The sequence below is a fragment of the Coregonus lavaretus genome (assembly GCF_964263955.1).
Source record: "Coregonus lavaretus genome assembly, contig: HAP1_SCAFFOLD_2013, whole genome shotgun sequence".
Taxonomy (NCBI): domain Eukaryota; kingdom Metazoa; phylum Chordata; class Actinopteri; order Salmoniformes; family Salmonidae; genus Coregonus; species Coregonus lavaretus.
The window spans coordinates 67,487-91,035 of NW_028164254.1; the positions used below are offsets into that span (position 1 = coordinate 67,487).

At 42.9% G+C, this 23,549-nt stretch overlaps 2 protein-coding genes across 2 annotated transcripts; one reads left to right on the forward strand and one right to left on the reverse strand.

The window, feature by feature from the left end:
* Positions 1–2,367: 2,367 nt before the first annotated feature.
* Positions 2,368–15,473, reverse strand: LOC311117273 (NLR family CARD domain-containing protein 3-like). Its single transcript, XM_084192246.1, has 9 exons — positions 15,274–15,473; positions 14,870–15,044; positions 14,259–14,538; positions 13,988–14,020; positions 6,903–8,643; positions 6,564–6,731; positions 5,959–6,132; positions 4,094–4,140; positions 2,368–3,153 (listed from the first exon to the last, which is right to left on the reverse strand). Exons 3-9 carry the CDS (start codon positions 14,527–14,529, stop codon positions 2,618–2,620), a joined length of 2,970 nt encoding a protein of 989 aa, XP_084048372.1. The 5' UTR covers positions 14,530–14,538; positions 14,870–15,044; positions 15,274–15,473; the 3' UTR covers positions 2,368–2,617.
* Positions 15,474–16,417: 944 nt separating this feature from the next.
* On the forward strand, positions 16,418–23,386 carry LOC311117271 (small ribosomal subunit protein uS9m-like; the record flags this gene model as incomplete). The annotated part of the gene is made up of 4 exons (XM_084192242.1): positions 16,418–16,521; positions 17,138–17,320; positions 23,182–23,244; positions 23,356–23,386. Coding segments are annotated over exons 1-4 (376 nt in total), but the record flags the coding sequence as incomplete, so codon positions are not given.
* Positions 23,387–23,549: the final 163 nt, after the last annotated feature.

Here is a 23,549-nt window from a genome sequence, read left to right on the forward strand (position 1 = left end):
GGCAGGCAGGCAGGCAGGCAGGCAGGCAGGTAGGCAGGCAGGCAGGCAGGCAGGCAGGCAGGCAGGCAGGCAGGCAGGCAGGCAGGCAGGCAGGCAGGCAGGCAGGCAGGCAGGCAGGCAGGCAGGCAGGCAGGCAGGCAGGCAGGCAGGCAGGCAGGTAGGTAGGTATTTAAGTACACATGTAGAGGGGGAGATCATGTCTTTGATGTATTGACGCTGTCTGCTGCTGCAGCGTGTTAGGCTTTGGTTAGAGAGGAGAGGAGAGGAGAGGGGCATCACCCAGCTTATCTTAGAGGACATCAGTACAGGCTGGGGGAGGATGTCCTTGGACACGTTCTTATTCCCACAACACTGTATGACTACCTCTCTAACGGTCTATGTCTAACTTGGTGGAATCTTTACTAATATACATACTGTAGATACATATAGATTCTAGGTAATAATATAGTTACTACAAGGTATACTCCAAGGGAACCCATTGATAATTGACCGGCCATACACCAATGTGTTGCAACAGCCCCTGTAGTCCATTGTGATGTATAGGAGGTTCTCTGTTACATATCAGTGGGGTAAATACCAGGGAAAATGAGCTTGTGCAGACTGGCCCTCTGAGTCCATGTTTGTGGATGGACCATAATGGATTCTTAAAGCGATGAATCGCTTATAAGCATGACAGCCATGTTTCAGCGGGATGGGCTTATCCACGGCACAAGGCGCTAAGGATATTAGGGAATCAGCGTAAAGCGCAGAGGAGACGACGACGGGAATAAAGCCTTGGCTCGCTGGTAAGCCCTCTCCCTCCTCCCTCCCTCGCCAGCCAGACCAGCCTGGAAACGTACGTGGTGGAGATGATGAAGCAAGAAGAGTTGGCACACAGCCATATTGTGTGTGCATATCCCCATTATTTGTGTCTTTCATTTTGTGGGCCATAGCCTCCAATTAATCAGTGTCACTCAATCTGCTGCCATAGTGACTGGAGGCCATCGTTGTCTGTGGTGTCTTTCAGGATGAATGTCTGCTGGAATGCCTTGGTAGTCCATATGGAACAATGACTGGATTGGATGGAAGCCAATTTCCTAATGACTGAGTGAGGTAGCCTATCATAGATGTGCCACACGGTAAATGCCAACAAGCAACCAGGCATCCATAATATAGGCCCGATATATTAATTTACTTCTCCTTATACAGTATATCTCTTTCAGTCTAATAGTTGGGAAGGTATTTGTTATCTATTTATATATATTTTTAACTAAGCGCAGAAATCCTGATTAATAAATGGTGTCACTTGATAACACACATTACAAATACGAAACACTAACATTGTCTTGTTTGAAGTAATTTAATTACAACCTAGTGTCATGTTTCACAGTTTACACATGAAGAACTCTCTCCTCGGCACACACACACACACACACACACACACACACACACACACACACACACACACACACACACACACACACACACACACACACACACACACACACACACACACACACACACACACACACAATAATATCTTCACAACCCAATCTGCTGAGGCTCCCCTGTTCTGTCAGAGTGGGACTGAGGCAGAGGTATGATTTATGTGCCACCCCTCACCCCCCACTGTGAATTAGAGACCACGGGTCGAAACTATTTTTCTTTGCGAGCAGGAGCATGCTCGTGGCTAAAACCAGGGCAAACACCGTTTATCATTAGCTTGACGACAGCATTCCTTAGGCGAATTAACCACGCGACCATATCGACTGGCACGAGCCGGGAGTCTGCGCCCCTTCACTTTGATTAATCTCCCAGAATTCCCATTCCAACTCTATCAAAGTAATCTCAGTGAAGACACAGCATTGATCTCTAAACACTACACACACGCACACCACACAACAAGTCAAACCAGGTCTGCAGTGTACTTCTTTCCTCTTCTTCTAGATGCAGAAATTATCAGGACTTGCATACTACTTAATTAGCCTATGAAGTGATGTTTACCCTTGCCCATTCATGTAATGTAATGCTAGCACCTTACGGTCCATTCACAAACCTATTGCTGCTCACTGCCTTGTACCACAGTCTCTCAATAATATAAAATAAGTGTATGTACCAGTGGAGGCTGCTGAGGGGAGGACGGCTGATAATAATGGCTGGAACGGAGTAAATGGAATGGCATCAAACACATGGAAACAATGTGTTTAAGTTATTTGATACCATTCCACTGATTCCGCTCCAGTCATTACCACGTGCCCATCCTCCCCAGTTAAGGTGCCACCAACCTCCTGTGGTATGTACTACGTATCCTACTTTAGTAAAATATTGAAAGACGTCAACAGCACTTATGCTTATTGTATCTAAAAGTAGAAAGGAAAAAAACGAACATTCAAGAGACATTTTATTACAAACAATAAGGAAAAGCAATAACTAGATTAATGATTATAAATTAGAGGTTTTTACAGCAGTGTGGAGATTCTAGTTACAAGGTCAGTCAACTTTAGAGATGTACATATATGGTTACTTACTCATTCATGTCATGATTAGAGTGAAACACATCCCATCAAGTCACCCAGTTGTGATTGAACAGGAGTATGACTTCCTTGAAGACTCGGGTGTTCCTCCAGGACACAGGAGGCTATTCTACCTGACACAGGGTCACAGTCCCTGTGTCACCCCTTACATAAAACCCTGGGTAGAGGGGCTCAGTGAATGTAGAGTGGAATGTGTACAAGTGGGTCAGTGTGTCAGATGAGACGCTGTAGAAGGACAGAGTGCCGGCCGGCCAGTCCAGATACACTCCTACTCTGTTGGAGCGTGACGAGGGGACAGGTATGTCAGTTCTCTTATAATTGTGCCTGGCAGAGTAATTGTCATAAAAGCTGTTCAGATTCCAGGACTTGTCATTGGCTCCAAGCCGACTGTCAGGACCCTTTCCTCTTCTGCTGATTCCTTTATATGTCACTGCTATACAAGCCCTCCCACTGAACTTTACCTCCCAGTAACAGCACCCAGTCAGACCCTCTCTACACAGCACCTGTTCATAGTCCTCAAATCTCTCTGGGTGATTAGGATACGGTTGTGCCATCCAGGTCCATGCCACCTTCCTGTTCTCCTCAGACAGAGAGAGGCTTGTGTGTGCTGTGTTTGGGTCCAGCGTGAGATCACAGGCATCTAATGGGGAGACCAGATTGGAATATATTTGGGGGAAAAAACACTGGGAAAGCATGTATTTGAAAATACTCAAATACACGGTATTTACAGTGGCTTGCGAAAGTATTCACCCCCCTTGGCATTTTTCCTATTTTGTTGCCTTACAACCTGGAATTAAAATTGATTTTTTGGGGGTTTGTATCATTTGGTGTTTGCCAAAACCCATGTGGGAGACTCCCCAAACATATGGAAGAAGGTACTCTGGTCAGATGAGACTAAAATTGAGCTTTTTGGCCATCAAGGAAAACGCTATGTCTGGCGCAAACCCAACACCTCTCATCACCCCGAGAACACCATCCCCACAGTGAAGCATGGTGGTGGCAGCATCATGCTGTGGGGATGTTTTTCATCGGCAGGGACTGGGAAACTGGTCAGAATTGAAGGAATGATGGATGGCGCTAAATACAGGGAAATTATTGAGGGAAACCTGTTTCAGTCTTCCAGAGATTTGAGACTGGGATGGAGGTTCACCTTCCAGCAGGACAATGACCCTAAGCATACTGCTAAAGCAACACTTGAGTGGTTTAAGGGGAAACATTTAAATGTCTTGGAATGGCCTAGTCAAAGCCCAGACCTCAATCCAATTGAGAATCTGTGGTTTGACTTAAAGATTGCTGTACACCAGCGGAACCCATCCAACTTGAAGGAGCTGGAGCAGTTTTGCCTTGAAGAATGGGCAAAAACCTCAGTGGCTAGATGTGCCAAGCTTATAGAGACATACCCCAAGAGACCTGCAGCTGTAATTGCTGCAAAAGGTGGCTCCAGGTTGTAAGGCAACAAAATAGGAAGAATGCCAAGGGGGTTGAATACTTTCGCAAGCCACTGTATGTCCATGTCCATTCCAACCCAGGTCCGACACACACACACAGTCTATGTCCATGCGTTCAAAAAAATAACTCACATTTTTGGGGCCCTGATTTCAACCTGCACCCTCTACCATGGGCCACACTGTAGGAAAAACAGAGGAGCAGACAGTCATTTAGTCGCTCTCACACACACACACTTTACTGTAGACACACTAAGAGGAAGAATAAATACTGGGGAATCAGTGATTAGTCTGTTATACCAGATCAAATAGTATTTGGTTACCAAAACAAACACAAGAACTACAGTATATACAGTGGGGAAAAAAAGTATTTAGTCAGCCACCAATTGTGCAAGTTCTCCCACTTAAAAAGATGAGAGAGGCCTGTAATTTTCATCATAGGTACACGTCAACTATGACAGACAAAATGAGATTTTTTTTCCCAGAAAATCACATTGTAGGATTTTTATTGAATTTATTTGCAAATTATGGTGGAAAATAAGTATTTGGTCAATAACAAAAGTTTCTCAATACTTTGTTATATACCCTTTGTTGGCAATGACACAGGTCAAACGTTTTCTGTAAGTCTTCACAAGGTTTTCACACACTGTTGCTGGTATTTTGGCCCATTCCTCCATGCAGATCTCCTCTAGAGCAGTGATGTTTTGGGGCTGTCGCTGGGCAACACGGACTTTCAACTCCCTCCAAAGATGTTCTATGGGGTTGAGATCTGGAGACTGGCTAGGCCACTCCAGGACCTTGAAATGCTTTTTACGAAGCCACTCCTTCGTTGCCCGGGCGGTGTGTTTGGGATCATTGTCATGCTGAAAGACCCAGCCACGTTTCATCTTCAATGCCCTTGCTGATGGAAGGAGGTTTTCACTCAAAATCTCACGATACATGGCCCCATTCATTCTTTCCTTTACACGGATCAGTCGTCCTGGTCCCTTTGCAGAAAAACAGCCCCAAAGCATGATGTTTCCACCCACATGCTTCACAGTAGGTATGGTGTTCTTTGGATGCAACTCAGCATTCTTTGTCCTCCAAACACGACGAGTTGAGTTTTTACCAAAAAGTTATATTTTGGTTTCATCTGACCATATGACATTCTCCCAATCCTCTTCTGGATCATCCAAATGCACTCTAGCAAACTTCAGACGGGCCTGGACATGTACTGGCTTAAGCAGGGGGACACGTCTTGCACTGCAGGATTTGAGTTCCTGGTGGCGTAGTGTGTTACTGATGGTAGGCTTTGTTACTTTGGTCCCAGCTCTCTGCAGGTCATTCACTAGGTCCCCCCGTGTGGTTCTGGGATTTTTGCTCACCGTTCTTGTGATCATTTTGACCCCATGGGGTGAGATCTTGCGTGGAGCCCCAGATCGAGGGAGATTATCAGTGGTCTTGTATGTCTTCCATTTCCTAATAATTGCTCCCACAGTTGATTTCTTCAAACCAAGCTGCTTACCTATTGCAGATTCAGTCTTCCCAGCCTGGTGCAGGTTTACAATTTTGTTTCTGGTGTCCTTTGACAGCTCTTTGGTCTTGGCCATAGTGGAGTTTGGAGTGTGACTGTTTGAGGTTGTGGACAGGTGTCTTTTATACTGATAACAAGTTCAAACAGGTGCCATTAATACGGGTAACGAGTGGGGGACAGAGGAGCCTCTTAAAGAAGAAGTTACAGGTCTGTGAGAGCCAGAAATCTTGCTTGTTTGTAGGTGACCAAATACTTATTTTCCACTATAATTTGCAAATAAATTCATTAAAAATCCTACAATGTGATTTTCTGGATTTTCTTTTCTCAATTTGTCTGTCATAGTTGACGTGTACCTATGATGAAAATTACAGGCCTCTCTCATCTTTTTAAGTGGGAGAACATGCACAATTGGTGGCTGACTAAATACTTTTTTTACCCCACTGTATATGTTACACTGAGTACTGATTGATCCGAAACCTCTACATACTTGAGTTTCTCCAGTTTACAGTGTGGATCCTCCAGCCCAGCATAGAGCAGCTTCACTCCTGACTCTCTTGGGTCATTGTAGCTCAGGTCCAGCTCTCTCAGGTGGGAGGGGTTTGACCTCAGAGCTGAAGCCAGAGCAGCACATCCTTCCTCTGTCACCTGACAGCCTGACAGCCTGCATCATGATTTCACATGAATATCAAAAATGACAGATGCATTTTGCTTCTTCTCTCAAACTTGATATGGATTAAACTAGTGTCTAAAAGGTGATGTTCACATTGACTTTTGGATTATGATATGGTACTGTACATAGTACTAAACTATTTCAGACACTTCTAAACCATGTTGCTCACAAACAATGAGGAAAACAAAAGTATTGCTAAATAGTTATATTCCTATCAGCATGGCTACAATATTGCTAAAAAATAATAGCTAAATTAATTATTGGATACAAACATTATGTAGATTTAAAATGTTTGTTTTACATTACTTTTGTTTTGTTTTGCAGTATTGAAACGGAAAGTTAACTAAACTGAAATTGGCCTCTAAACACATGTGGATCTAATGAACAATTATTACTTGTTGAACAAGTACAAGAATATTCACTTCAGTGTCTCCAGTTTACATTGTGGACTCTGCAGTCCAGCAGAGAGCAGCTTCACTCCTAAATCCTGCAGGTCATTGCCACTCAGGTCCAGCTCTTTCAAGTGTGAGGAGATGAGGGCTGTGCCCAGCGCTTTGCAGCATCGTTTTGAGAGGTTACATTGATTCAGCCTACATTTTAAATGAGATGTTTAAAATAGATAATTTGAGGTTATCCAGCATGTTATTTGAGAAGTAGAATAGCAGTATACAAAAAAAAATATTAATTGAAATATTTCTTCCTGATGATCAGTATTTAAAATGTCCTAACATTTACATGTTCTGTCTCTTCAATGTACTCACAGAGCTGTTCTGGAGGCTTTGACTACTGGCAGCATCCTCAGAAGACACTCCTCTGATCTAAAGTATTTCTTCAGGTCAAACACATCCAGCTCCTCTTCTGAAGACAGCAACACAAACACCAGAGCTGAAAACAGTGCAGGTGACAGTTTGGCTCCTGAGAGACTTCCTGAGCTCAGGTAGCTTTGGATCTCCTTCACTAGAGAATGGTCATTCAGCTCACTCAAACAGTGAAACAGATTGATGCATCTCTCCGGAGAGGGATTCTTCCTGATCTTCATCTTGATGTACTCGACTATTTCCTCATTGGTCTGTGAGCTGCTTCCTGTCTGTGTCAGTAGGCCTTGTAGGAGAGTCTGATTGGACTCCATTGAGAGGCCCAGAAGGAAACGGAGGAACAGGTCCAGGTGTCCATTCTTACTCTTTAGGGCCTTGTCCACTGCACTCTTGTGTAAGTTCATCATAGGTTGGTGTTTCCGCAATTTCCACAAAAATGAGTTCTGTTGGACCAGTGGGTTTTTACTGCGGTTTATGAATGTGAGAAACACATAAACAGCAGCAAGACATTCCTGGATGCTCAGATGCACAAAGCTGAACACTGTCTTCTGACTTGTCCTCCCCTCCACCTTAAAGATCTCGGTGCACAAACCTGAGTACACGGATGCTTTTCTGACACCAATGCCACACTCTATCAGGTCTTTCTCATAGAAGATCAGATATCCCTTCTCCAGCTGACGGAATGCCAGCTCTCCAAGTTTGAGGACTATGTTGTCACTTCCTACGAAATTCGCTTTTGCTCTCATCCTGTCTGTCTGAAAGATCAGGAAGTGTAAGTACGTCTCAGTCAGGGTTTTGGGCAACTCTCCACTCCCTGTTTCACCCAACAGTTTCTCTAGAACAGTGGCTAAAATCCAACAGAACACTGGTATGTGGCACATGATGTGGAGGCTCCTTGATGACTTGACATGGTTGATGATTCTGCTGGCCAGGTTCTCATCACTAATTTTCTTCCTGAAGTACTCCTCTTTCTGTGGGTCATTGAAGCCTTGTACCTCTGTCCACTGGTGGATGTGTTGACGAGGGATCTGATTGGCTGCAGCAGGTCGGGAGGTTATCCAGATGAGAGCAGAGGGGAGGAGCTCTCCTGTGATGAGGTTTGTGATAAGTTTGTCCAGCGAGGCTGGCTTTGTGTCGTCTGTCAGAACCTTATTGTTGAAGTTCAGAGGAAATCGACTCTCATCCAGACCATCAAAGATGAATAGAACTTTAGAACCTTCCCCCAGTGTCTTTACTGGTTCCATGAAAGTGAAGAATTGATGAAGCAGTTCAATCAGACTGCAGTCCTTTTCCCCTATATTAGAATTAATTTGGCGAAAAGGAAGTGGAAAGATGAAATCAATGTCTTGGTTCTCCTTTCCTTCTGCCCAGTCGTGAATAAACTTCTGAACAGAGACAGTCTTTCCCACGCCAGCGATGCCCAGTGTAAGCCCTGTTCTGATTGGCTTCTTTTGATCAGGTCGGGGTTTGAAAATGTTGTTGGCTTCAATAGTGGTCTCTCCTGTGGCTGGTGTTCTGGATTCCAGATGTATGACCTCATGCTCATCTCTGACCCCTCCCCAGGCCCCCTCGATCACATGGAGCTCAGTGTAGATCTGGTCTAGGTAGATGAAATCACCTTCTTTTGATGTCCCCTCATATATACAGCCGTACTTCTTCTTAAGGTAGGATTTCAGTTTGTCTTGGACTGCAAGAAAAAACAAGGATCCAGTGAGTTTACTCTTTATATTACTGCCATGATAACTGTATGTGTTTGTGTGTGTACTGACGTCATTATGACGTGTTTTGGTCAGGTTCTTTTGTCAAACGTCTTTTTAGCAACGATAAATGATCTGGTTAACTCACCAGATAACAACCAAAATATGACGTATTTCACACGATGTCTCGATGTCGTCATGAAAGAAAACGTCTTTACCTGGTTGTTATCTGGTTGTTACCTGGTTATATCTGGTATACAGTGCATTCGAAAGTATTCAGACCCCTTCCCTTTTTCCACATTTTGTTACGTTACAGCCTTATTATAAAATTGATTAAATTAAAAATGTTCCTCATCAATCTACACACAATACCCCATAATGACAAAGTGAAAACAGGTTTTTAGAAATGTTTGCAAATTTATAAAAAATAAAACACATAACAACCTTACTTACATAAGTATTCAGGCCCTTTGCTATGAGACTCAAAATTGAGCAAGGCACACATCTGTCTATATAAGGTCCCACAGTTGACAGTGCATGTCAGAGCAAAAACCAAGCCATGAGGACAAAGGAATTGTCCGTAGAGCTCCGAGACAGGATTGTGTCGAGGCACAGATCTGGGGAAGGGTACTGAAACATTTCTGCAGCTTTGAAGGTCCCCAAGAACACAGTGGCCTCCATCATTCTTAAATGGAAGAAGTTTGGAACCACCAAAACTCTTCCTAGAGCTGGATGCCCGGCCAAACTGAGCAATCGGGGGAAAAGGGCCTTGTTCAGGGCGGTGACCACGAACCCGATGGTCACTCTGACAGAGCTCCTGAGTTCCTCTGTGGAGATGGGAGGACCTTCCAGAAGGACAACCATATCTGCAGCATTCCACCAATCAGGCCTTTATGGTAAAGTGGCCAGACGGAAGCCACTCCTCAGTAAAAGGCATATGACAGCCCGCTTGGAGTTTGCCAAAAGGCACCAAAAGGACTCTCAGACCATGAGAAACAAGATTTTCTGGGTCTGATGAAACCAAGATTGAACTCTATGGCCTGAATGCCAAGCGTCACGTCTGGAGGAAACCTGGCACCATCCCTACGGTGAAGCATGGTGGTTGCAGCATCATGCTGTGGGGATGTTTTTCAGCAGCAGCGACTGGGAGACTAGTCAGGATATAGGGAAAGATGAACGGAGCAAAGTACAGAGAGATCCTTGATGAAAACCTGCTCCAGAGCACTCAGGACCCTAGACTGGGGGCGAAGGTTCACCTTCCAACAGGACAATGACCCTAAGCACACAGCCAAGATAATGCAGGAGTGGCTTCGGGACAAGTCTCTGAATGTCCTTGAGGGGCCCAGCCAGAACCTGGACTAGAACCCGATCTAACATCTCTGGAGAGACCTGAAAATATCTGTGCAGCGAGGCTCCCCATCCAACCTCACAGAGCTTGAGAGGATCTGCAGAGAAGAATGGGAGAAACTCCCCAAATACAGGTGTGCCAAGCTTGTAGCGTCATACCCAAGAAGAGTCGAGGCAGTAATCGCTGCCAAAGGTGCTTGAACAAAAGTACTGAGTAAAGGGTCTGAATACTTACAGTACCAGTCAAAAGTTTGGACACACCTACTCATTCAAGGGTTTTTCTTTATTTGTACTATTTTCTACATTGTAGAATAATAGTGTAGACATCAAAACTATGAAATAACACATATGGAATAATGTAGTAACCAAAAAAGTGTTAAACAAATCAAAATATATTTTATATTTGAGATTCTTCAAATAGCCACCCTTTGCCTTTATGACAGCTTTGCACACTCTTGGCATTCTCTCAACCAGCTTCACCTGGAATGCTTCCAACAGTCTTGAAGGAGTTCCTACATATGCTGAGCACTTGTTGGCTGCGTTTCCTTCACTCTGCCAGCCGACTCATCCCAAACCATCTCAATTGGGTTGAGGTCAGGGGATTGTGGAGGCCAGGTCATCTGATAAAGCACTCCATCACTCTCTTCTTGGTAAAATAGCCCTTACACAGCCTGGAGGTTTGTTGGGTCATTGTCCTGTTGAAAAACAAATGATAGTCCCACTAAGCCCAAACCAGATGGGATGGCGTATCACTGCAGATTGCTGTGGTAGCCATGCTGGTTAACTGTGCCTTGAATTCTAAATAAATCACAGACAATGTCACCAGCAAAGCACCCCCACACCATAACACCACCTCCTCCATGCTTTACGGTGGGAACTACACATGCGGAGATCATCTGTTCACCCACACTGCGTCTCACAAAGACACGGCAGTTGGAACCAAAAATCTCAAATTTAGACTCCAGACCAAAGGACAAATTTCCACCGGTCTAATGTCCATTGCTCGTGTTTCTTGGCCAAAGCAGGTCTCTTCTTATTATTGGTGTCCTTTAGTAGTGGTTTCTTTGCAGCAATTTGACCATGAAGTCCTGATTCACACAGTCCCCTCTGAACAGTTGATGTTGAGATGTGTCTGTGACTTGAACTCTGTGAAGCATTTATTTGGGCTGCAATTTCTGAGGCTGGTAACTCTAATGAACATCCTCTGCAGCAGAGTTCTGTGTCTTCCATTCCTGTGGCGGTCCTCATGAGAGCCAGTTTCATCATAGCGCTTGATGGTTTTTGCGACTGCACTTGAAGAAACGTTCAAAGTTCTTGACATTTTCCGGATTGACTGACCTTCATGTCTTAAAAGTAATGATGGACTGTCGTTTCTCTTTGCTTATTTGAGCTGTTCTTGACATAATATGGACTTGGTCTTTTACCAAATAGGGCTATCTTCTGTATACCCCCCCTACCTTGTCACAACACAACTGATTGGCTCAAACGCATTAGGAAGGAAAGCAATTCAACAAATTAACTTTTAAGAAGGCACACCTGTTAATTGAAATACATTCCAGGTGACTACCTCATGACGCTGGTTGAGAGAATGCCAAGAGTGTGCAAAGCTGTCATAAAGGCAAAGGGTGGCTATTTGAAGAATCTCAAATATAAAATATAATATAATCATAATTATGATGTCTTCAATATTATTCTACAATGTACAAAATAATAAAAATAAAGAAAAACCCTTGAATGAGTAGGTGTGTCCAAACTTTTGACTGGTAGTGTATGTAAATGTGATATCAGCTTTTTATTTTTAATACATATGCAAACAGTTCTAAAAACCAGTTTTTACTTTATCATTACGGGGTGTTGTGTGTAAATCGATGAGGGGAAAAAACTATTTAATCCTATTTAGAATAAGGCTGTAGCGTAACAAAATGTGGACAAGGTCAAGAGGTCTGAATACTTTCCGAAAGCACTGTATCTTCTCTGGCCTTCTCAACCAGAACCAGTTTACTACCAGAATATGACACCATAATGAAGTCACCTGTCCATAGCCATGGGAATTAGGGATGCTGGAGGTGCTGCCGCTAATACATTTAAATACATTTGGCAAATGTATATAATTATGCCTGTACAGAAATAAATCAACAAAATACTAGCCTACACGAGAGAGCATAATCTAGCCACCAAGGAGCAATAGCTTCTTTTTTTAAATGTGGCTATTGGTTGCAATCAAGAAAAGGCCATTGTTATTGATCTCAGTTTGTCAGTGTCAGAGTGTAGCCTGTGATTTCATGTATAGTCATGTAAAACGATGTAGAATTGCATGAATTGCATTTATTAAAGCTCCCCCCACCCCTCGGTCAGCACCTCCAACTCAAAACATTATCCTACTGCTATTACCGCGTTCACCTGCTCGTCGGAACTTCCTTTCCCTAGTTGTGATGTCGGAAATACGACTGTTTCATTCATGTACTTTTTGGTCGGAACAATTCTTCAACCAATACGATTTTAGCTAGCTTGATAAGCTAGCTAACATTGCTAATAATAAAGTTAGTAAGCTTGCTTAACCTCTAACGGGATCGGTGTCCCTATATCGGGACGGTTGCTACTCAATATGCGATTTGTAAACAACGCCAACTTTCCAGGACATAGACATGTCTTATATGGGCAGAAAGCTTAAATTCTTGTTCATCTAACTGCAGTGTCTAATTTACAGTCACTATTACAGCAACAACAACAACAAAAAACATGCTATTGTTTGAGGATAGTGCACAACAACAAAACACTTTTGTCATGGCAACTGGTTTGATACATTCACCTCTGAAGGTAAATAATGTACTTACATTCAGTAATCTTGCTCTGATTTGTCATCCTGAGGATCCCAGAGAGAAAATGTAGCATAGTTTTGTTTGATAAAATCAATTTTTATATTCAAATGTACGAACTGGGTTCTACAGTTTGACCCCCTGCTGTCACCAATTCGGGAAATTTGGGAAAATTCCTGGCAGACTTGATACAAAGTATTGTGTAGTAATGTAATTCTTCACTGGATCAGTCTGAAACTTTGCACACACAATGCTGCCATCTTCTGGACAAAATCTAAATGACACCTAGATTCCTACATCACTGTCTGGCATTTACATTTACATTTTAGTCATTTAGCAGACGCTCTTATCCAGAGCGACTTACAGTTAGTGAATAAAATTTTTTTTTTTAATTTTTTTATACTGGCCCCCCGTGGGAATCGAACCCACAACCCTGGCGTTGCAAACGCCATGCTCTATCAACTGAGCTACATCCCTGCCGGCCATTCCCTCCCCTACCCTGGACGACGCTGGGCCAATTGTGCGCCGCCCATGAGTCTCCCGGTCGCGGCCGGCTGCAAAAGAGCCTGGATTCGAACCAGGATCTCTAGTGGCACAGTTAGCACTGCGATGCGGCGCCTTAGACCACTGCGCCACTCAGGAGACGTGCAATTTCTCTTGCATTTCAAAGATGATGCAAAACAAAATATCTAACGTGTTATATTCTCCTACATTAATTTCTCATTTCCACAAACTTCTAAATGTTTCCTTTCAAATGGTACCAAGAATATGCATATCCTTGCTTCAGGTCCTCAGCTACAGGCAGTTAGATTTGGGTATGTCATTTTAGGCAAAAAATTGAAAAAAAGGGTACGATCCTTAAGAGGTTTAACATTGACAATATGGTCAAACATTCTCCATTTGATAAGGTTGTAATTGTCAAAAACAGATTTGTTGTCATCTTTTGTCTGAAAAGGTCAAAGGTCAGTGGTGAAACGTCACAACCCGGCAACTCAAGCAACAACCTTTTCTCTGAGTTTCCCACTTGTAATACCGACTGGGAGGGTCGTCCAAGTGAAACTTCCCAGTCGGAACTAGGAATTTCCGATAACTCCGATACTATGTGAACGCGGCATATGCACGATTCAAATTCTGCCCGCTGGGTGCTGTTGCGTTGATTCATACGGCTTACCTCTGACTTCTAAAACCACTGGAGCACTCTGGGCTGAGAGGGAGAGAACGAGAGAGACAGACAGACAGCGAGAGAGAGAAAGCGAAAGAGAGAGCGAGAGAGCGAGAGAAAGAGAGAGAAAGAGAGGGAGATAGAAACAGAAAGCTATTTTAGTACATCAACTTTGTCTGGGATTTTCTGCAGCTTGCCATGTATCACTCCTTGTTATGCAAAAATAACAATAATCTTAAACGTTGTATAATTGTCTAACCTGCTGGTTCTGTTGTCTCACCCTCATTGTACTCGTTCTTTAACGTTTCAGCCAGTTGGTTCTGCTTCATCTTCCTCAGGATTTTCAGTGAGATCTTCACAGCTCCCTCAGGACCGTAGGTCTCCACCATCTTCTTTATAGTGTCCAGTCTGTCAGCATTCTCCAGTTGGCTCACTGGGATGTGAGGAAAGCCTTCCAGCACGTCCTTGGTCAGGCGCCATTTAAACATCCTCAGATCTGCTTCGAGCAGGTCCTCCAGAGTGGCCAGCAGTAGCTCAGGAACAGGAGCCATTTTGGATCACTGAGGATAAGACATGAGGAAATGATCTGTAATAGACTTTAGATACACATGACTCATCTGCCATGGTAGTCACGTAGCATTCTTAAAAGTCGAATGCATCCAAGCCAAGCTCTCTACTGGGGAAAAACATTACAGTCTCACTGTTGTAGCTGGTCAGGTGTATTAGTACTGGGCTGGAACTAAAGCCTGCACACCTAGCTTTCCAGGACCAGGATTGGTATTTTGTTGCGACTCAAGCTATAAAGTGTCTATAACTGGCATTCCTGGCTAAGTGAAAAACAACACTTTGAATATATCACTATCATATTACACACACGACCCAGCAACTTACAGTAGTGATCAGTAGTAATCGATTTCTCCCCTCTGTGTTGAGCTCTGCTCTCCATCCTGCTGTCTGGTGAACTGAAGGGAGAGTCGAGGTACAAAGTGCTTCACTGATCCACCTCCTCCCTGTAGGAACCAGTTGGTCCCCAACATTGTATCACCACTGTAAGCCTAAACATGTTCTAACAGAGAGAAGAATGTTGGGGAATATGATGTACATCAAACAGAATTAAAGTGTACACATACCCAAATATACTCACAGTTCACAACCCATTTCCTCATCATGTCCATCCATAAACCCTTCCTCTCTGCCAAGTACAAGTTAATTAACTACACAAACACTTCATATAGAGCTAATAAACTTGTTAGATAAAAAGTCAATTTAAAGAAAAACAATGTCAGAAGCACTACCTCCTTTTAACAGAGTCTGTACTGATCCACTTCCTCTTTGAAGACGTTAGACTGACACAAATAACATTAAGTCAATGTTCTCTTACTCAGTCCAGGCGTTACTACTCTCACTTACACTCTATAACCCTTACTCCATCCACTCACTCTGCCCTGTCGTGTGGATTCCTTTCTGAAATATTTACTTTATGTACTCATCTCCGTATTGAAGATGATATTATATTCTGTGGTCTCATAATAGATCCTGTGCAACAAATCGTGTTTTACTCTGTTTACTTCCTTCCCATTTCGGAGGAACTTACACAATACCAGGATACTGCAGTGGAAGAGTTTCTTAAAGGAAAAGTTCAGTATTTTAACATTTGGAAACTACCAATGGTGGAAACTCTCTCCAGCCAATGCCTACAACAATCCTATATGGTTTTAAATCAATGACGGGGAGTGTGCAAGTGTCCAACACTTCTGTTACAGCTAAAGCATAGTGAAGATTTGTATTATAGTATACTTCTGTATAGTTGTACAGTTGTTTGTATAGTTTTATAGTTGTTTAGTTGTATGGTTGTAAAGTTGTATGGTGGTTTGCATAGTTTTATAGTTGTACAGTTTTATAGTTGTAGAGCTGTATGCTATTTAACAACAAAAAAATCCCTCACCATGTCAACAAATCGTTCTACAGTCTATGTGGTTAGATAGCTCAGAGTGTCTGCTCTTTACTATAGCTTTCAGCTTGGATTAATTGTTGTGGCTCATCTGAACAGATGTAGTAGGGTTGGGTGATTTCATACCATTTTAAATGTTCCCTACTAATTAGGGTCCCACAGGAAACGTTGACCAAAATTATGATTCCTTCCCGCATATTGCTTAATTATGAATAATAATAAAATCACATATTTGGTATAATACCTATCCTTTCAACTAATTGTAGAATACAACAAAGGGACTGAACAACCTATACATTTTTTACAGTTATTCTATGGATTTATCAAATATGGTTATTGTTTTGTATAATCAAATACTTTGTATCCGAATCTGGACAGATATACTGTCAGAAATGAAATGTAGTGACATTGTAACAGTTACATTGTAACACAAACGCAAATACATTTGCTATCGACGTACTTCCTGTTTTCACGAGAGCGTCGTTCAGCAAACATGGCGGCCTCCAATGGGAGAACCGTGGGATCTTTTCTCTGGAAATGCGGCAATTGCTGCTACAATTTTAACACAGTCTCGTCAAATTTAACACGTCAGGTAAAGCCAAGAGTTTCATTCGGCATGTTTTCACTTTTTCACGTTAATGACAACGGGGCTGCACGAGTTGCACTGCAGAGAAGGGCTGAGTCGTCCTTGAATTAGCTAAGCGCTAGCAGCAATGCACTGCCTTGTCAGCTGGCTCACATGTAAACTGTCATTGAAGTTAGACAGTCAGCTAGTTGACGTTCTAGATATTGTTCTTCTTGTCTCAACATGCATGCCATAATGGACATAGCTAGCTACATGAACATAGTGGTCATACAAGTCGCAATATTTTGGTTTAGTAGAACGTTAGTTAGCTAAGCCTCCAGAACTTGTTTATATAGCTAGCTCGCTAGCTATACTATGTTAGCCCAATGTGAGTCCCATGTACTAGTGGATACCTTGCTGTCAAATGCACATCAGTTGGTCTATTTGTCAATGCCAAATCGCACCCTTTCAGACTAATTTAATGCACCTAAAATACCAGAGCCACCTGCAGAGATTGTCTATTAGCCAAGATAACTGACATTAATCTATCCCTGTCAAAACCAAGGCCCAGGGTTATAAAAGCACCAGTTCTATACTACAGTATGTATCCTAACATAAGAACCTCCTCTCTCCCCCACCCCAGGTGCTGTCCAGACAGCTATGTGTGAGCTCTGTGCTCCACAGGAAGAACCTGGCTGCAGCAGGCCCAGAGAAGTTCTCAGAGGAGTTCATCAAGAAGCAGGTGGAGGAGTTCAACATCGGGAAGAGACATCTAGCCAACATGATGGGAGAGGACCCTGAGACCTTCACTCAGGGGGACATTGATGTAAGAAAGACTGCACTGATGTGTAACGAGGGGTGTACAACTCCTATCTTTTGCTGGGGGGATGCAGTGTAAACGCTAGAGGGATGCAGTGTAATGCTGTTTTTTGTCCTTACCCTACATTTACATTTACATTTACGTCATTTAGCAGACACTCTTATCCAGAGCGACTTACCCTACAATCAGAGACTGATTCATACCTCAATAAGTCTATGGTGTCCACCCTCAAAACTCAATTGAGATATGCATGGCACCTTATTTAGAGTAGATAAATTATGCTATCTTTCACAGAGGAGATGTCGCATGCATTTAAGGTGGTTTTCCAGCTATATTAGCCTAATTCCCCAACAGTAGTTGAGAACCCACTCTGGTCTGTCTCCACATGCCATCAGCAGCATCTGGTGGAGCCGATCACACAGACAGACACTCTAACAGTCACCAGCAGAGGCCAGCACTGTGTAATGTGGTGTGTCCAGTCTATTAGCAACGCCTAACACACACACACAGACATCTCATGTTTTATTCATTATGAAGGGAGAATGCATTAGCTTCATTTGCCCCACTCATTTAGTTTGATTTCCCATGATTCTTCACTTCCTGGCGGTCTCTAAACCTCATTCTATGTAATGAACAGAACTGTTAGCACTTAGCTGTGTAAAACAGTTTGTGGTCATACGCACATCCTTAAAACACCTAGGTGCTGGGCTAAGGAAGTATAATTGAAATGAACAGAAAGTCCCTCACACTGAATTTTCCCCCAATTACTACCTTTAATGACAACGTTTCGATCCAACACGGATCTTCGTCAGGTCAAGCAGACTGCGTGATCCCATCCCCAAATATATCCACATTTCACCCCACATAGTCATTCGTGGGTTTGTATGCTATACAACACATGGCTTTACAAAAAGCAACACTTTATGCATATTAAATAATCAGTGAGGTAGGTACATCAATAATTAAATTAATATGTACAATCAGGCCGGGTTTGAACCTAGACAGCAGTAAGGGAAGATTACATTAAAAACTCAAACACCCACCCACTTTACCATTATGCGTGGGACGCACCGTAGCCGTGCATATAATTAGAGTGACCTACAGTACCAGTCAAAAGTTTGGACATACCTACTCATTCCAGGGTTTTTCTTTATTTTTACTATTTTGTACATTGTAGAATAATAGTGAAGACATCAAAACTATGAAAACACACAAATGGAATCATGTAGTAACCAAAAAAGTGTTAAACAAATCAAAATATATTTTATATTTGAGATTCTTCAAATAGCCACCCTTTGCCTTGATGACAGCTTTGCACATTCTTGGCATTCTCTCAAACAGCTTCATGAGGTAGTCACCTGGAATGCATTTCAATTAACAGGTGTGCCTTCTTAAAAGTTAATTTGTGGAATTTCTTTCCTTCTGAATGCATTTGAGCCAATCAGTTTTGTTGTGACAAGGTATGGGGGTATACAGAAGATAGCCCTATTTGGTAAAAGACCAAGTCCATATTATGGCAAGAATAGCTCAAATAAGCAAAGAGAAACGACAGTCCATTATTACTTTAAAACATGAAGGTCAGTCAATCCGTAACATTTCAAGGATGTCATACGCACATCCTTAAAACACCTAGGTGCTGGGCTAAGGAAGTATAATTGAAATGAACAGAAAGTCCCTCACACTGAATTTTCCCCCAATTACTACCTTTAATGACAACGTTTCGATCCAACACGGATCTTCGTCAGGTCAAGCAGACTGCGTGATCCCATCCCCAAATATATCCACATTTCACCCCACATAGTAATTCGTGGGTTTGTATGCTATACAACACATGGCTGTACAAAAAGCAACACTTTATGCATATTAAATAATCAGTGAGGTAGGTACATCAATAATTAAATTAATATGTACAATCAGGCCGGGTTTGAACCTAGACAGCAGTAAGGGAAGATTACATTAAAAACTCAAACACCCACCCACTTTACCATTATGCGTGGGACGCACCGTAGCCGTGCATATAATTAGAGTGACCTACAGTACCAGTCAAAAGTTTGGACATACCTACTCATTCCAGGGTTTTTCTTTATTTTTACTATTTTGTACATTGTAGAATAATAGTGAAGACATCAAAACTATGAAAACACACAAATGGAATCATGTAGTAACCAAAAAAGTGTTAAACAAATCAAAATATATTTTATATTTGAGATTCTTCAAATAGCCACCCTTTGCCTTGATGACAGCTTTGCACATTCTTGGCATTCTCTCAAACAGCTTCATGAGGTAGTCACCTGGAATGCATTTCAATTAACAGGTGTGCCTTCTTAAAAGTTAATTTGTGGAATTTCTTTCCTTCTGAATGCATTTGAGCCAATCAGTTTTGTTGTGACAAGGTATGGGGGTATACAGAAGATAGCCCTATTTGGTAAAAGACCAAGTCCATATTATGGCAAGAATAGCTCAAATAAGCAAAGAGAAACGACAGTCCATTATTACTTTAAAACATGAAGGTCAGTCAATCCGTAACATTTCAAGAACATTGAACGTTTCTTCAAGTGCAGTCGCAAAAACCATCAAGCGCTATGATGAAACTGGCTCTCATGAGGACCTCCACAGGAATGGAAGACCCAGAGTTAACTCTGCTGCAGAGGATAAGTTAATTAGAGTTGCCACCCTCAGAAATTGCAGCCCAAATAAATGCTTCACAGAGTTTAAGTAACAGACACATCTCAACATCAACTGTTCAGAGGGGACTGTGTGAATCAGGCCTTCATGGTCGAATTGCTGCAAAGAAACCACTACTAAAGGACACCAATAAGAAGAAGAGACCTGCTTGGGCCAAGAAACACGAGCAATATACATTAGACCAGTGGAAATTGGTCCTTTGGTCTGGAGTCAAAATTTGAGATTTTTGGTTCCAACCGCCGTGTCTTTGTGAGATGCGGTGTGGGTGAACGGATGATCTCCGCATGTGTATTTCCCACTGTAAAGCATGGAGGAGGAGGTGTTATGGTGTGGGGGTGCTTTGCTGGTGACACTGTCTGATTTATTTAGAATTCAAGGCACAGTTAACCAACATGGCTACCACAGCATTCTACAGCGATACGCCATCCCATCTGGTTTGGGCTTAGTGGGACGATTATTTGTTTTTCAACAGGACAATGACCCAACACACCTCCAGGCTGTGTACAGGCTATTTTACCAAGAAGGAGAGTGATGGAGTGCTGCATCAGATTACCTGGCCTCCACAATCCCCCGACCTCAACCCAATGGAGATGGTTTGGGATGAGTCAGACCGCAGAGTGAAAGAAAAGCAGCCAAGAAGTGCTCAGCATATGTGGGAACTCCTTCAAGACTGTTGGAAAAGCATTCCAGGTGAAGCTGGTTGAGAGAATGCCAAGAGTGTGCAAAGCTGTCATCAAGGCAATGGGTGGCTATTTGAAGATTCTCAAATATAAAATATACTTTGATTTGTTTAACACTTTTTTTGGTTACTACATGATTCCATATGTGTTAATTCATAATTTTGATGTCTTCACTATTATTCTACAATGTAAAAAATAGTAAAGATAAAGAAAAACCCTTGAATGAGTAGGTGTGTCCAAACTTTTGACTGGTCGTGTACTTCAAAACAACTTGTGTACCTCTAATATTCTGGTATACATAAGATGTGCACATATAGTCATTATGAAAATATACAATAACACCTGGATCTGATCACACAGACAGACTCTAAGTCACCAGCAGGGCCCAGCACTGTGTAATGTGGTGTGTCCACTGTATTAGCAACGCCTAACACACATCCCATGTTTTATTCATTACAAAGAGGGAATGAATTAGCTTCGTTTGCCCCACTCATTTAGTTTGATTTCCCATGATTCTTCACTTCCTGGCGGTCTCTAACCCTCATCCTATCTAATGAATAGAGCTGTTAGCAGTGGGCTGTCTAACAGGAAGGGACATGGAGCGTTCCGTTCTCAGATGAGTGGAGGAGAGGGAGAGAGGTGGAGACTGGAGGGGGAATGGGGGAGACTGGAGAGGGTATGGGGGAGACTGGAGAGGGAATGGATAAGACTTGAGGGGGAGGGGGGAGACTGGAGGGGGTATGGGGAAACTGGAGGGGGGAATGGGGGAGACTGTAGGGGGAATTAGGGGAGACTCGAGGGGAAATGGGGAGACTTGCACCTGTGTGTTGTTGTTGACTCTGGTTCAGTTGACTGTGGTTCAGTTGACTGTGGTTCAGTTGACTCTGATTCAGTTGACTCTGGTTCAGTTGACTGTGGTTCAGTTGACTGTGGTTCAGTTGACTCTGGTTCAGTTGACTGTGGTTCAGTTGACTCTGTTTCAGTTGACTGTGGTTCAGTTGACTCTGATTCAGTTGACGTGACATCCCTATTAGTGCAAACAATGGAGGTGTTAGCAGTTGAGATAAGAAAAGTGAAACTTAGTTTCTAAAGTAACCACTGTGCAGAAACTATTGTGTACCAGTACTCTCTTTCCGCTCTCTCTCTCTCGCTCTCTCTCTTGTTTATTGACATCGATGGAGTTTAGACAGAGTGGAGGAATCTAGAGTACTGTGAACAACACTGTGAAATGTGTGGCAGGGAGAAGGTCTCTCCTTTCCCCCCTCTCTGTCTCTCCCTAGGGGACTCTGCCATATTGCAGCCTAGGGTATGAAATGAACAGGTGCTGCCTTCATCTGGCATAGTGTTCCACTCTCCTCCTCCCCTGTCTTCTTTTTTTATACCTCCCACTCACCTGGCTCTCTCTCTTCCACCTCTCACTCTCCTTCCCGCCCTCCCTCTCTCTCTCTTTGATTCCCCTCGTGTTGACAGCCCAAAAGGCTGCAGCATGATTTCTCCTTCTAGCAGCTGTTCCCTCTCTTAATTGAGCAGACAGAGTGAAGGTGGAAAATAAGTTAAAGATGAGGGAGAGGAAGGATGAACAGCCTGGCTGGAGAAGAGTGGCAGGGTGGACACTACCTGTCTGTCCCCCTCTCCTGCCACACAGAAACGCACACACACACCTTCAGACTCACTCTCCCACACACACCCTTCCCTGTCAAGAGTAGGACCATCTGTAGCAGCACTAATGACCTGGCTCCACTCTGCTGCCTTCACAAGGAGACTGGCTGTGAGTGTGTGAACTTAGGGTGAACTGGTGACTCTAGTCTGTCCTCTGGTTCCTGTCACCTAGCTGTTAGTTTGTTCTCTCTCTCTCCCCTCTAACCTTCACTGCCTCTCTCTAGGAACTTCCCTCTAGCCTTTATCTGAACTCTTACAAGACTTGAGCGTCTCCTCTCTAACCTGTTAGCTAAGCCTGCTACTGTCATTTACCCCTGTTCAGATCTAGCTGTTTAAACTAAAGGTTTCTCCCTGTTCAGATCTAGCTGTTTAAACTAAAGGTTTCTCCCTGTTCAGATCTAGCTGTTTAAACTAAAGGTTTCTCCCTGTTCAGATCTAGCTGTTTAAACTAAAGGTTTCTCCCTGTTCAGATCTAGCGGTTTAAACTAAAGGTTTCTCCCTGTTCAGATCTAGCTGTTTAAACTAAAGGTTTCTCCCTGTTCAGATCTAGCTGTTTAAACTAAAGGTTTCTCCCTGTTCAGATCTAGCTGTTTAAACTAAAGGTTTCTCCCTGTTCAGATCTAGCTGTTTAAACTAAAGGTTTCTCCCTGTTCAGATCTAGCTGTTTAAACTAAAGGTTTCTCCCTGTTCAGATCTAGCTGTTTAAACTAAAGGTTTCTCCCTGTTCAGATCTAGCTGTTTAAACTAAAGGTTTCTCCCTGTTCAGATCTAGCTGTTTAAACTAAAGGTTCTCCCTCAATCTTTGGGATATGTTATTTGACTTCTCTCCTCTTTCTGTCCCAGAGAAGCATTGCATACCTGTTCCCCTCCGGCCTGTTTGACAACAAAGCCAAACCACTGATGAAGGTAAGACTAGACTTCCTCCATATCTCCTGTTCTGTCTCATGTAGAAGTGGATTAACTCATCAACTTCAAATTCATTAGTGATTCAAAATCTTCATCCATCTTTTCTTCCAGCATCCGGATGAAGTGTTTCCAAAACAGAGAGGTAGGTCCTTCTTAAATAGATTTACAACTGAGACTGATTGTTCTACTCCTATGGTCATTTTCAGTGTGTGATAGCTGCACTTATACAACATCACCAGCAGGGGGACCACTCTTGAGTTTTTGCTCAATCTCTAATAGTGATTGGGCCTGATAGAGTAAAGCAG

Bases quoted from the DNA above. Each gene is read 5' to 3' on its own strand.
- LOC311117273 (XM_084192246.1), bottom strand. From the start codon at position 14,529: ATGGCTCCTGTTCCTGAGCTACTGCTGGCCACTCTGGAGGACCTGCTC. The intron at 6,732-6,902 runs GTGAGTACATTG...TTTAAAATGTAG, and splicing joins AAAGCCTCCAGAACAGCTCT to GCTGAATCAATGTAACCTCT. The intron at 6,133-6,563 runs GTGAATATTCTT...ATCATGATGCAG, and splicing joins TGTAAACTGGAGACACTGAA to GCTGTCAGGCTGTCAGGTGA.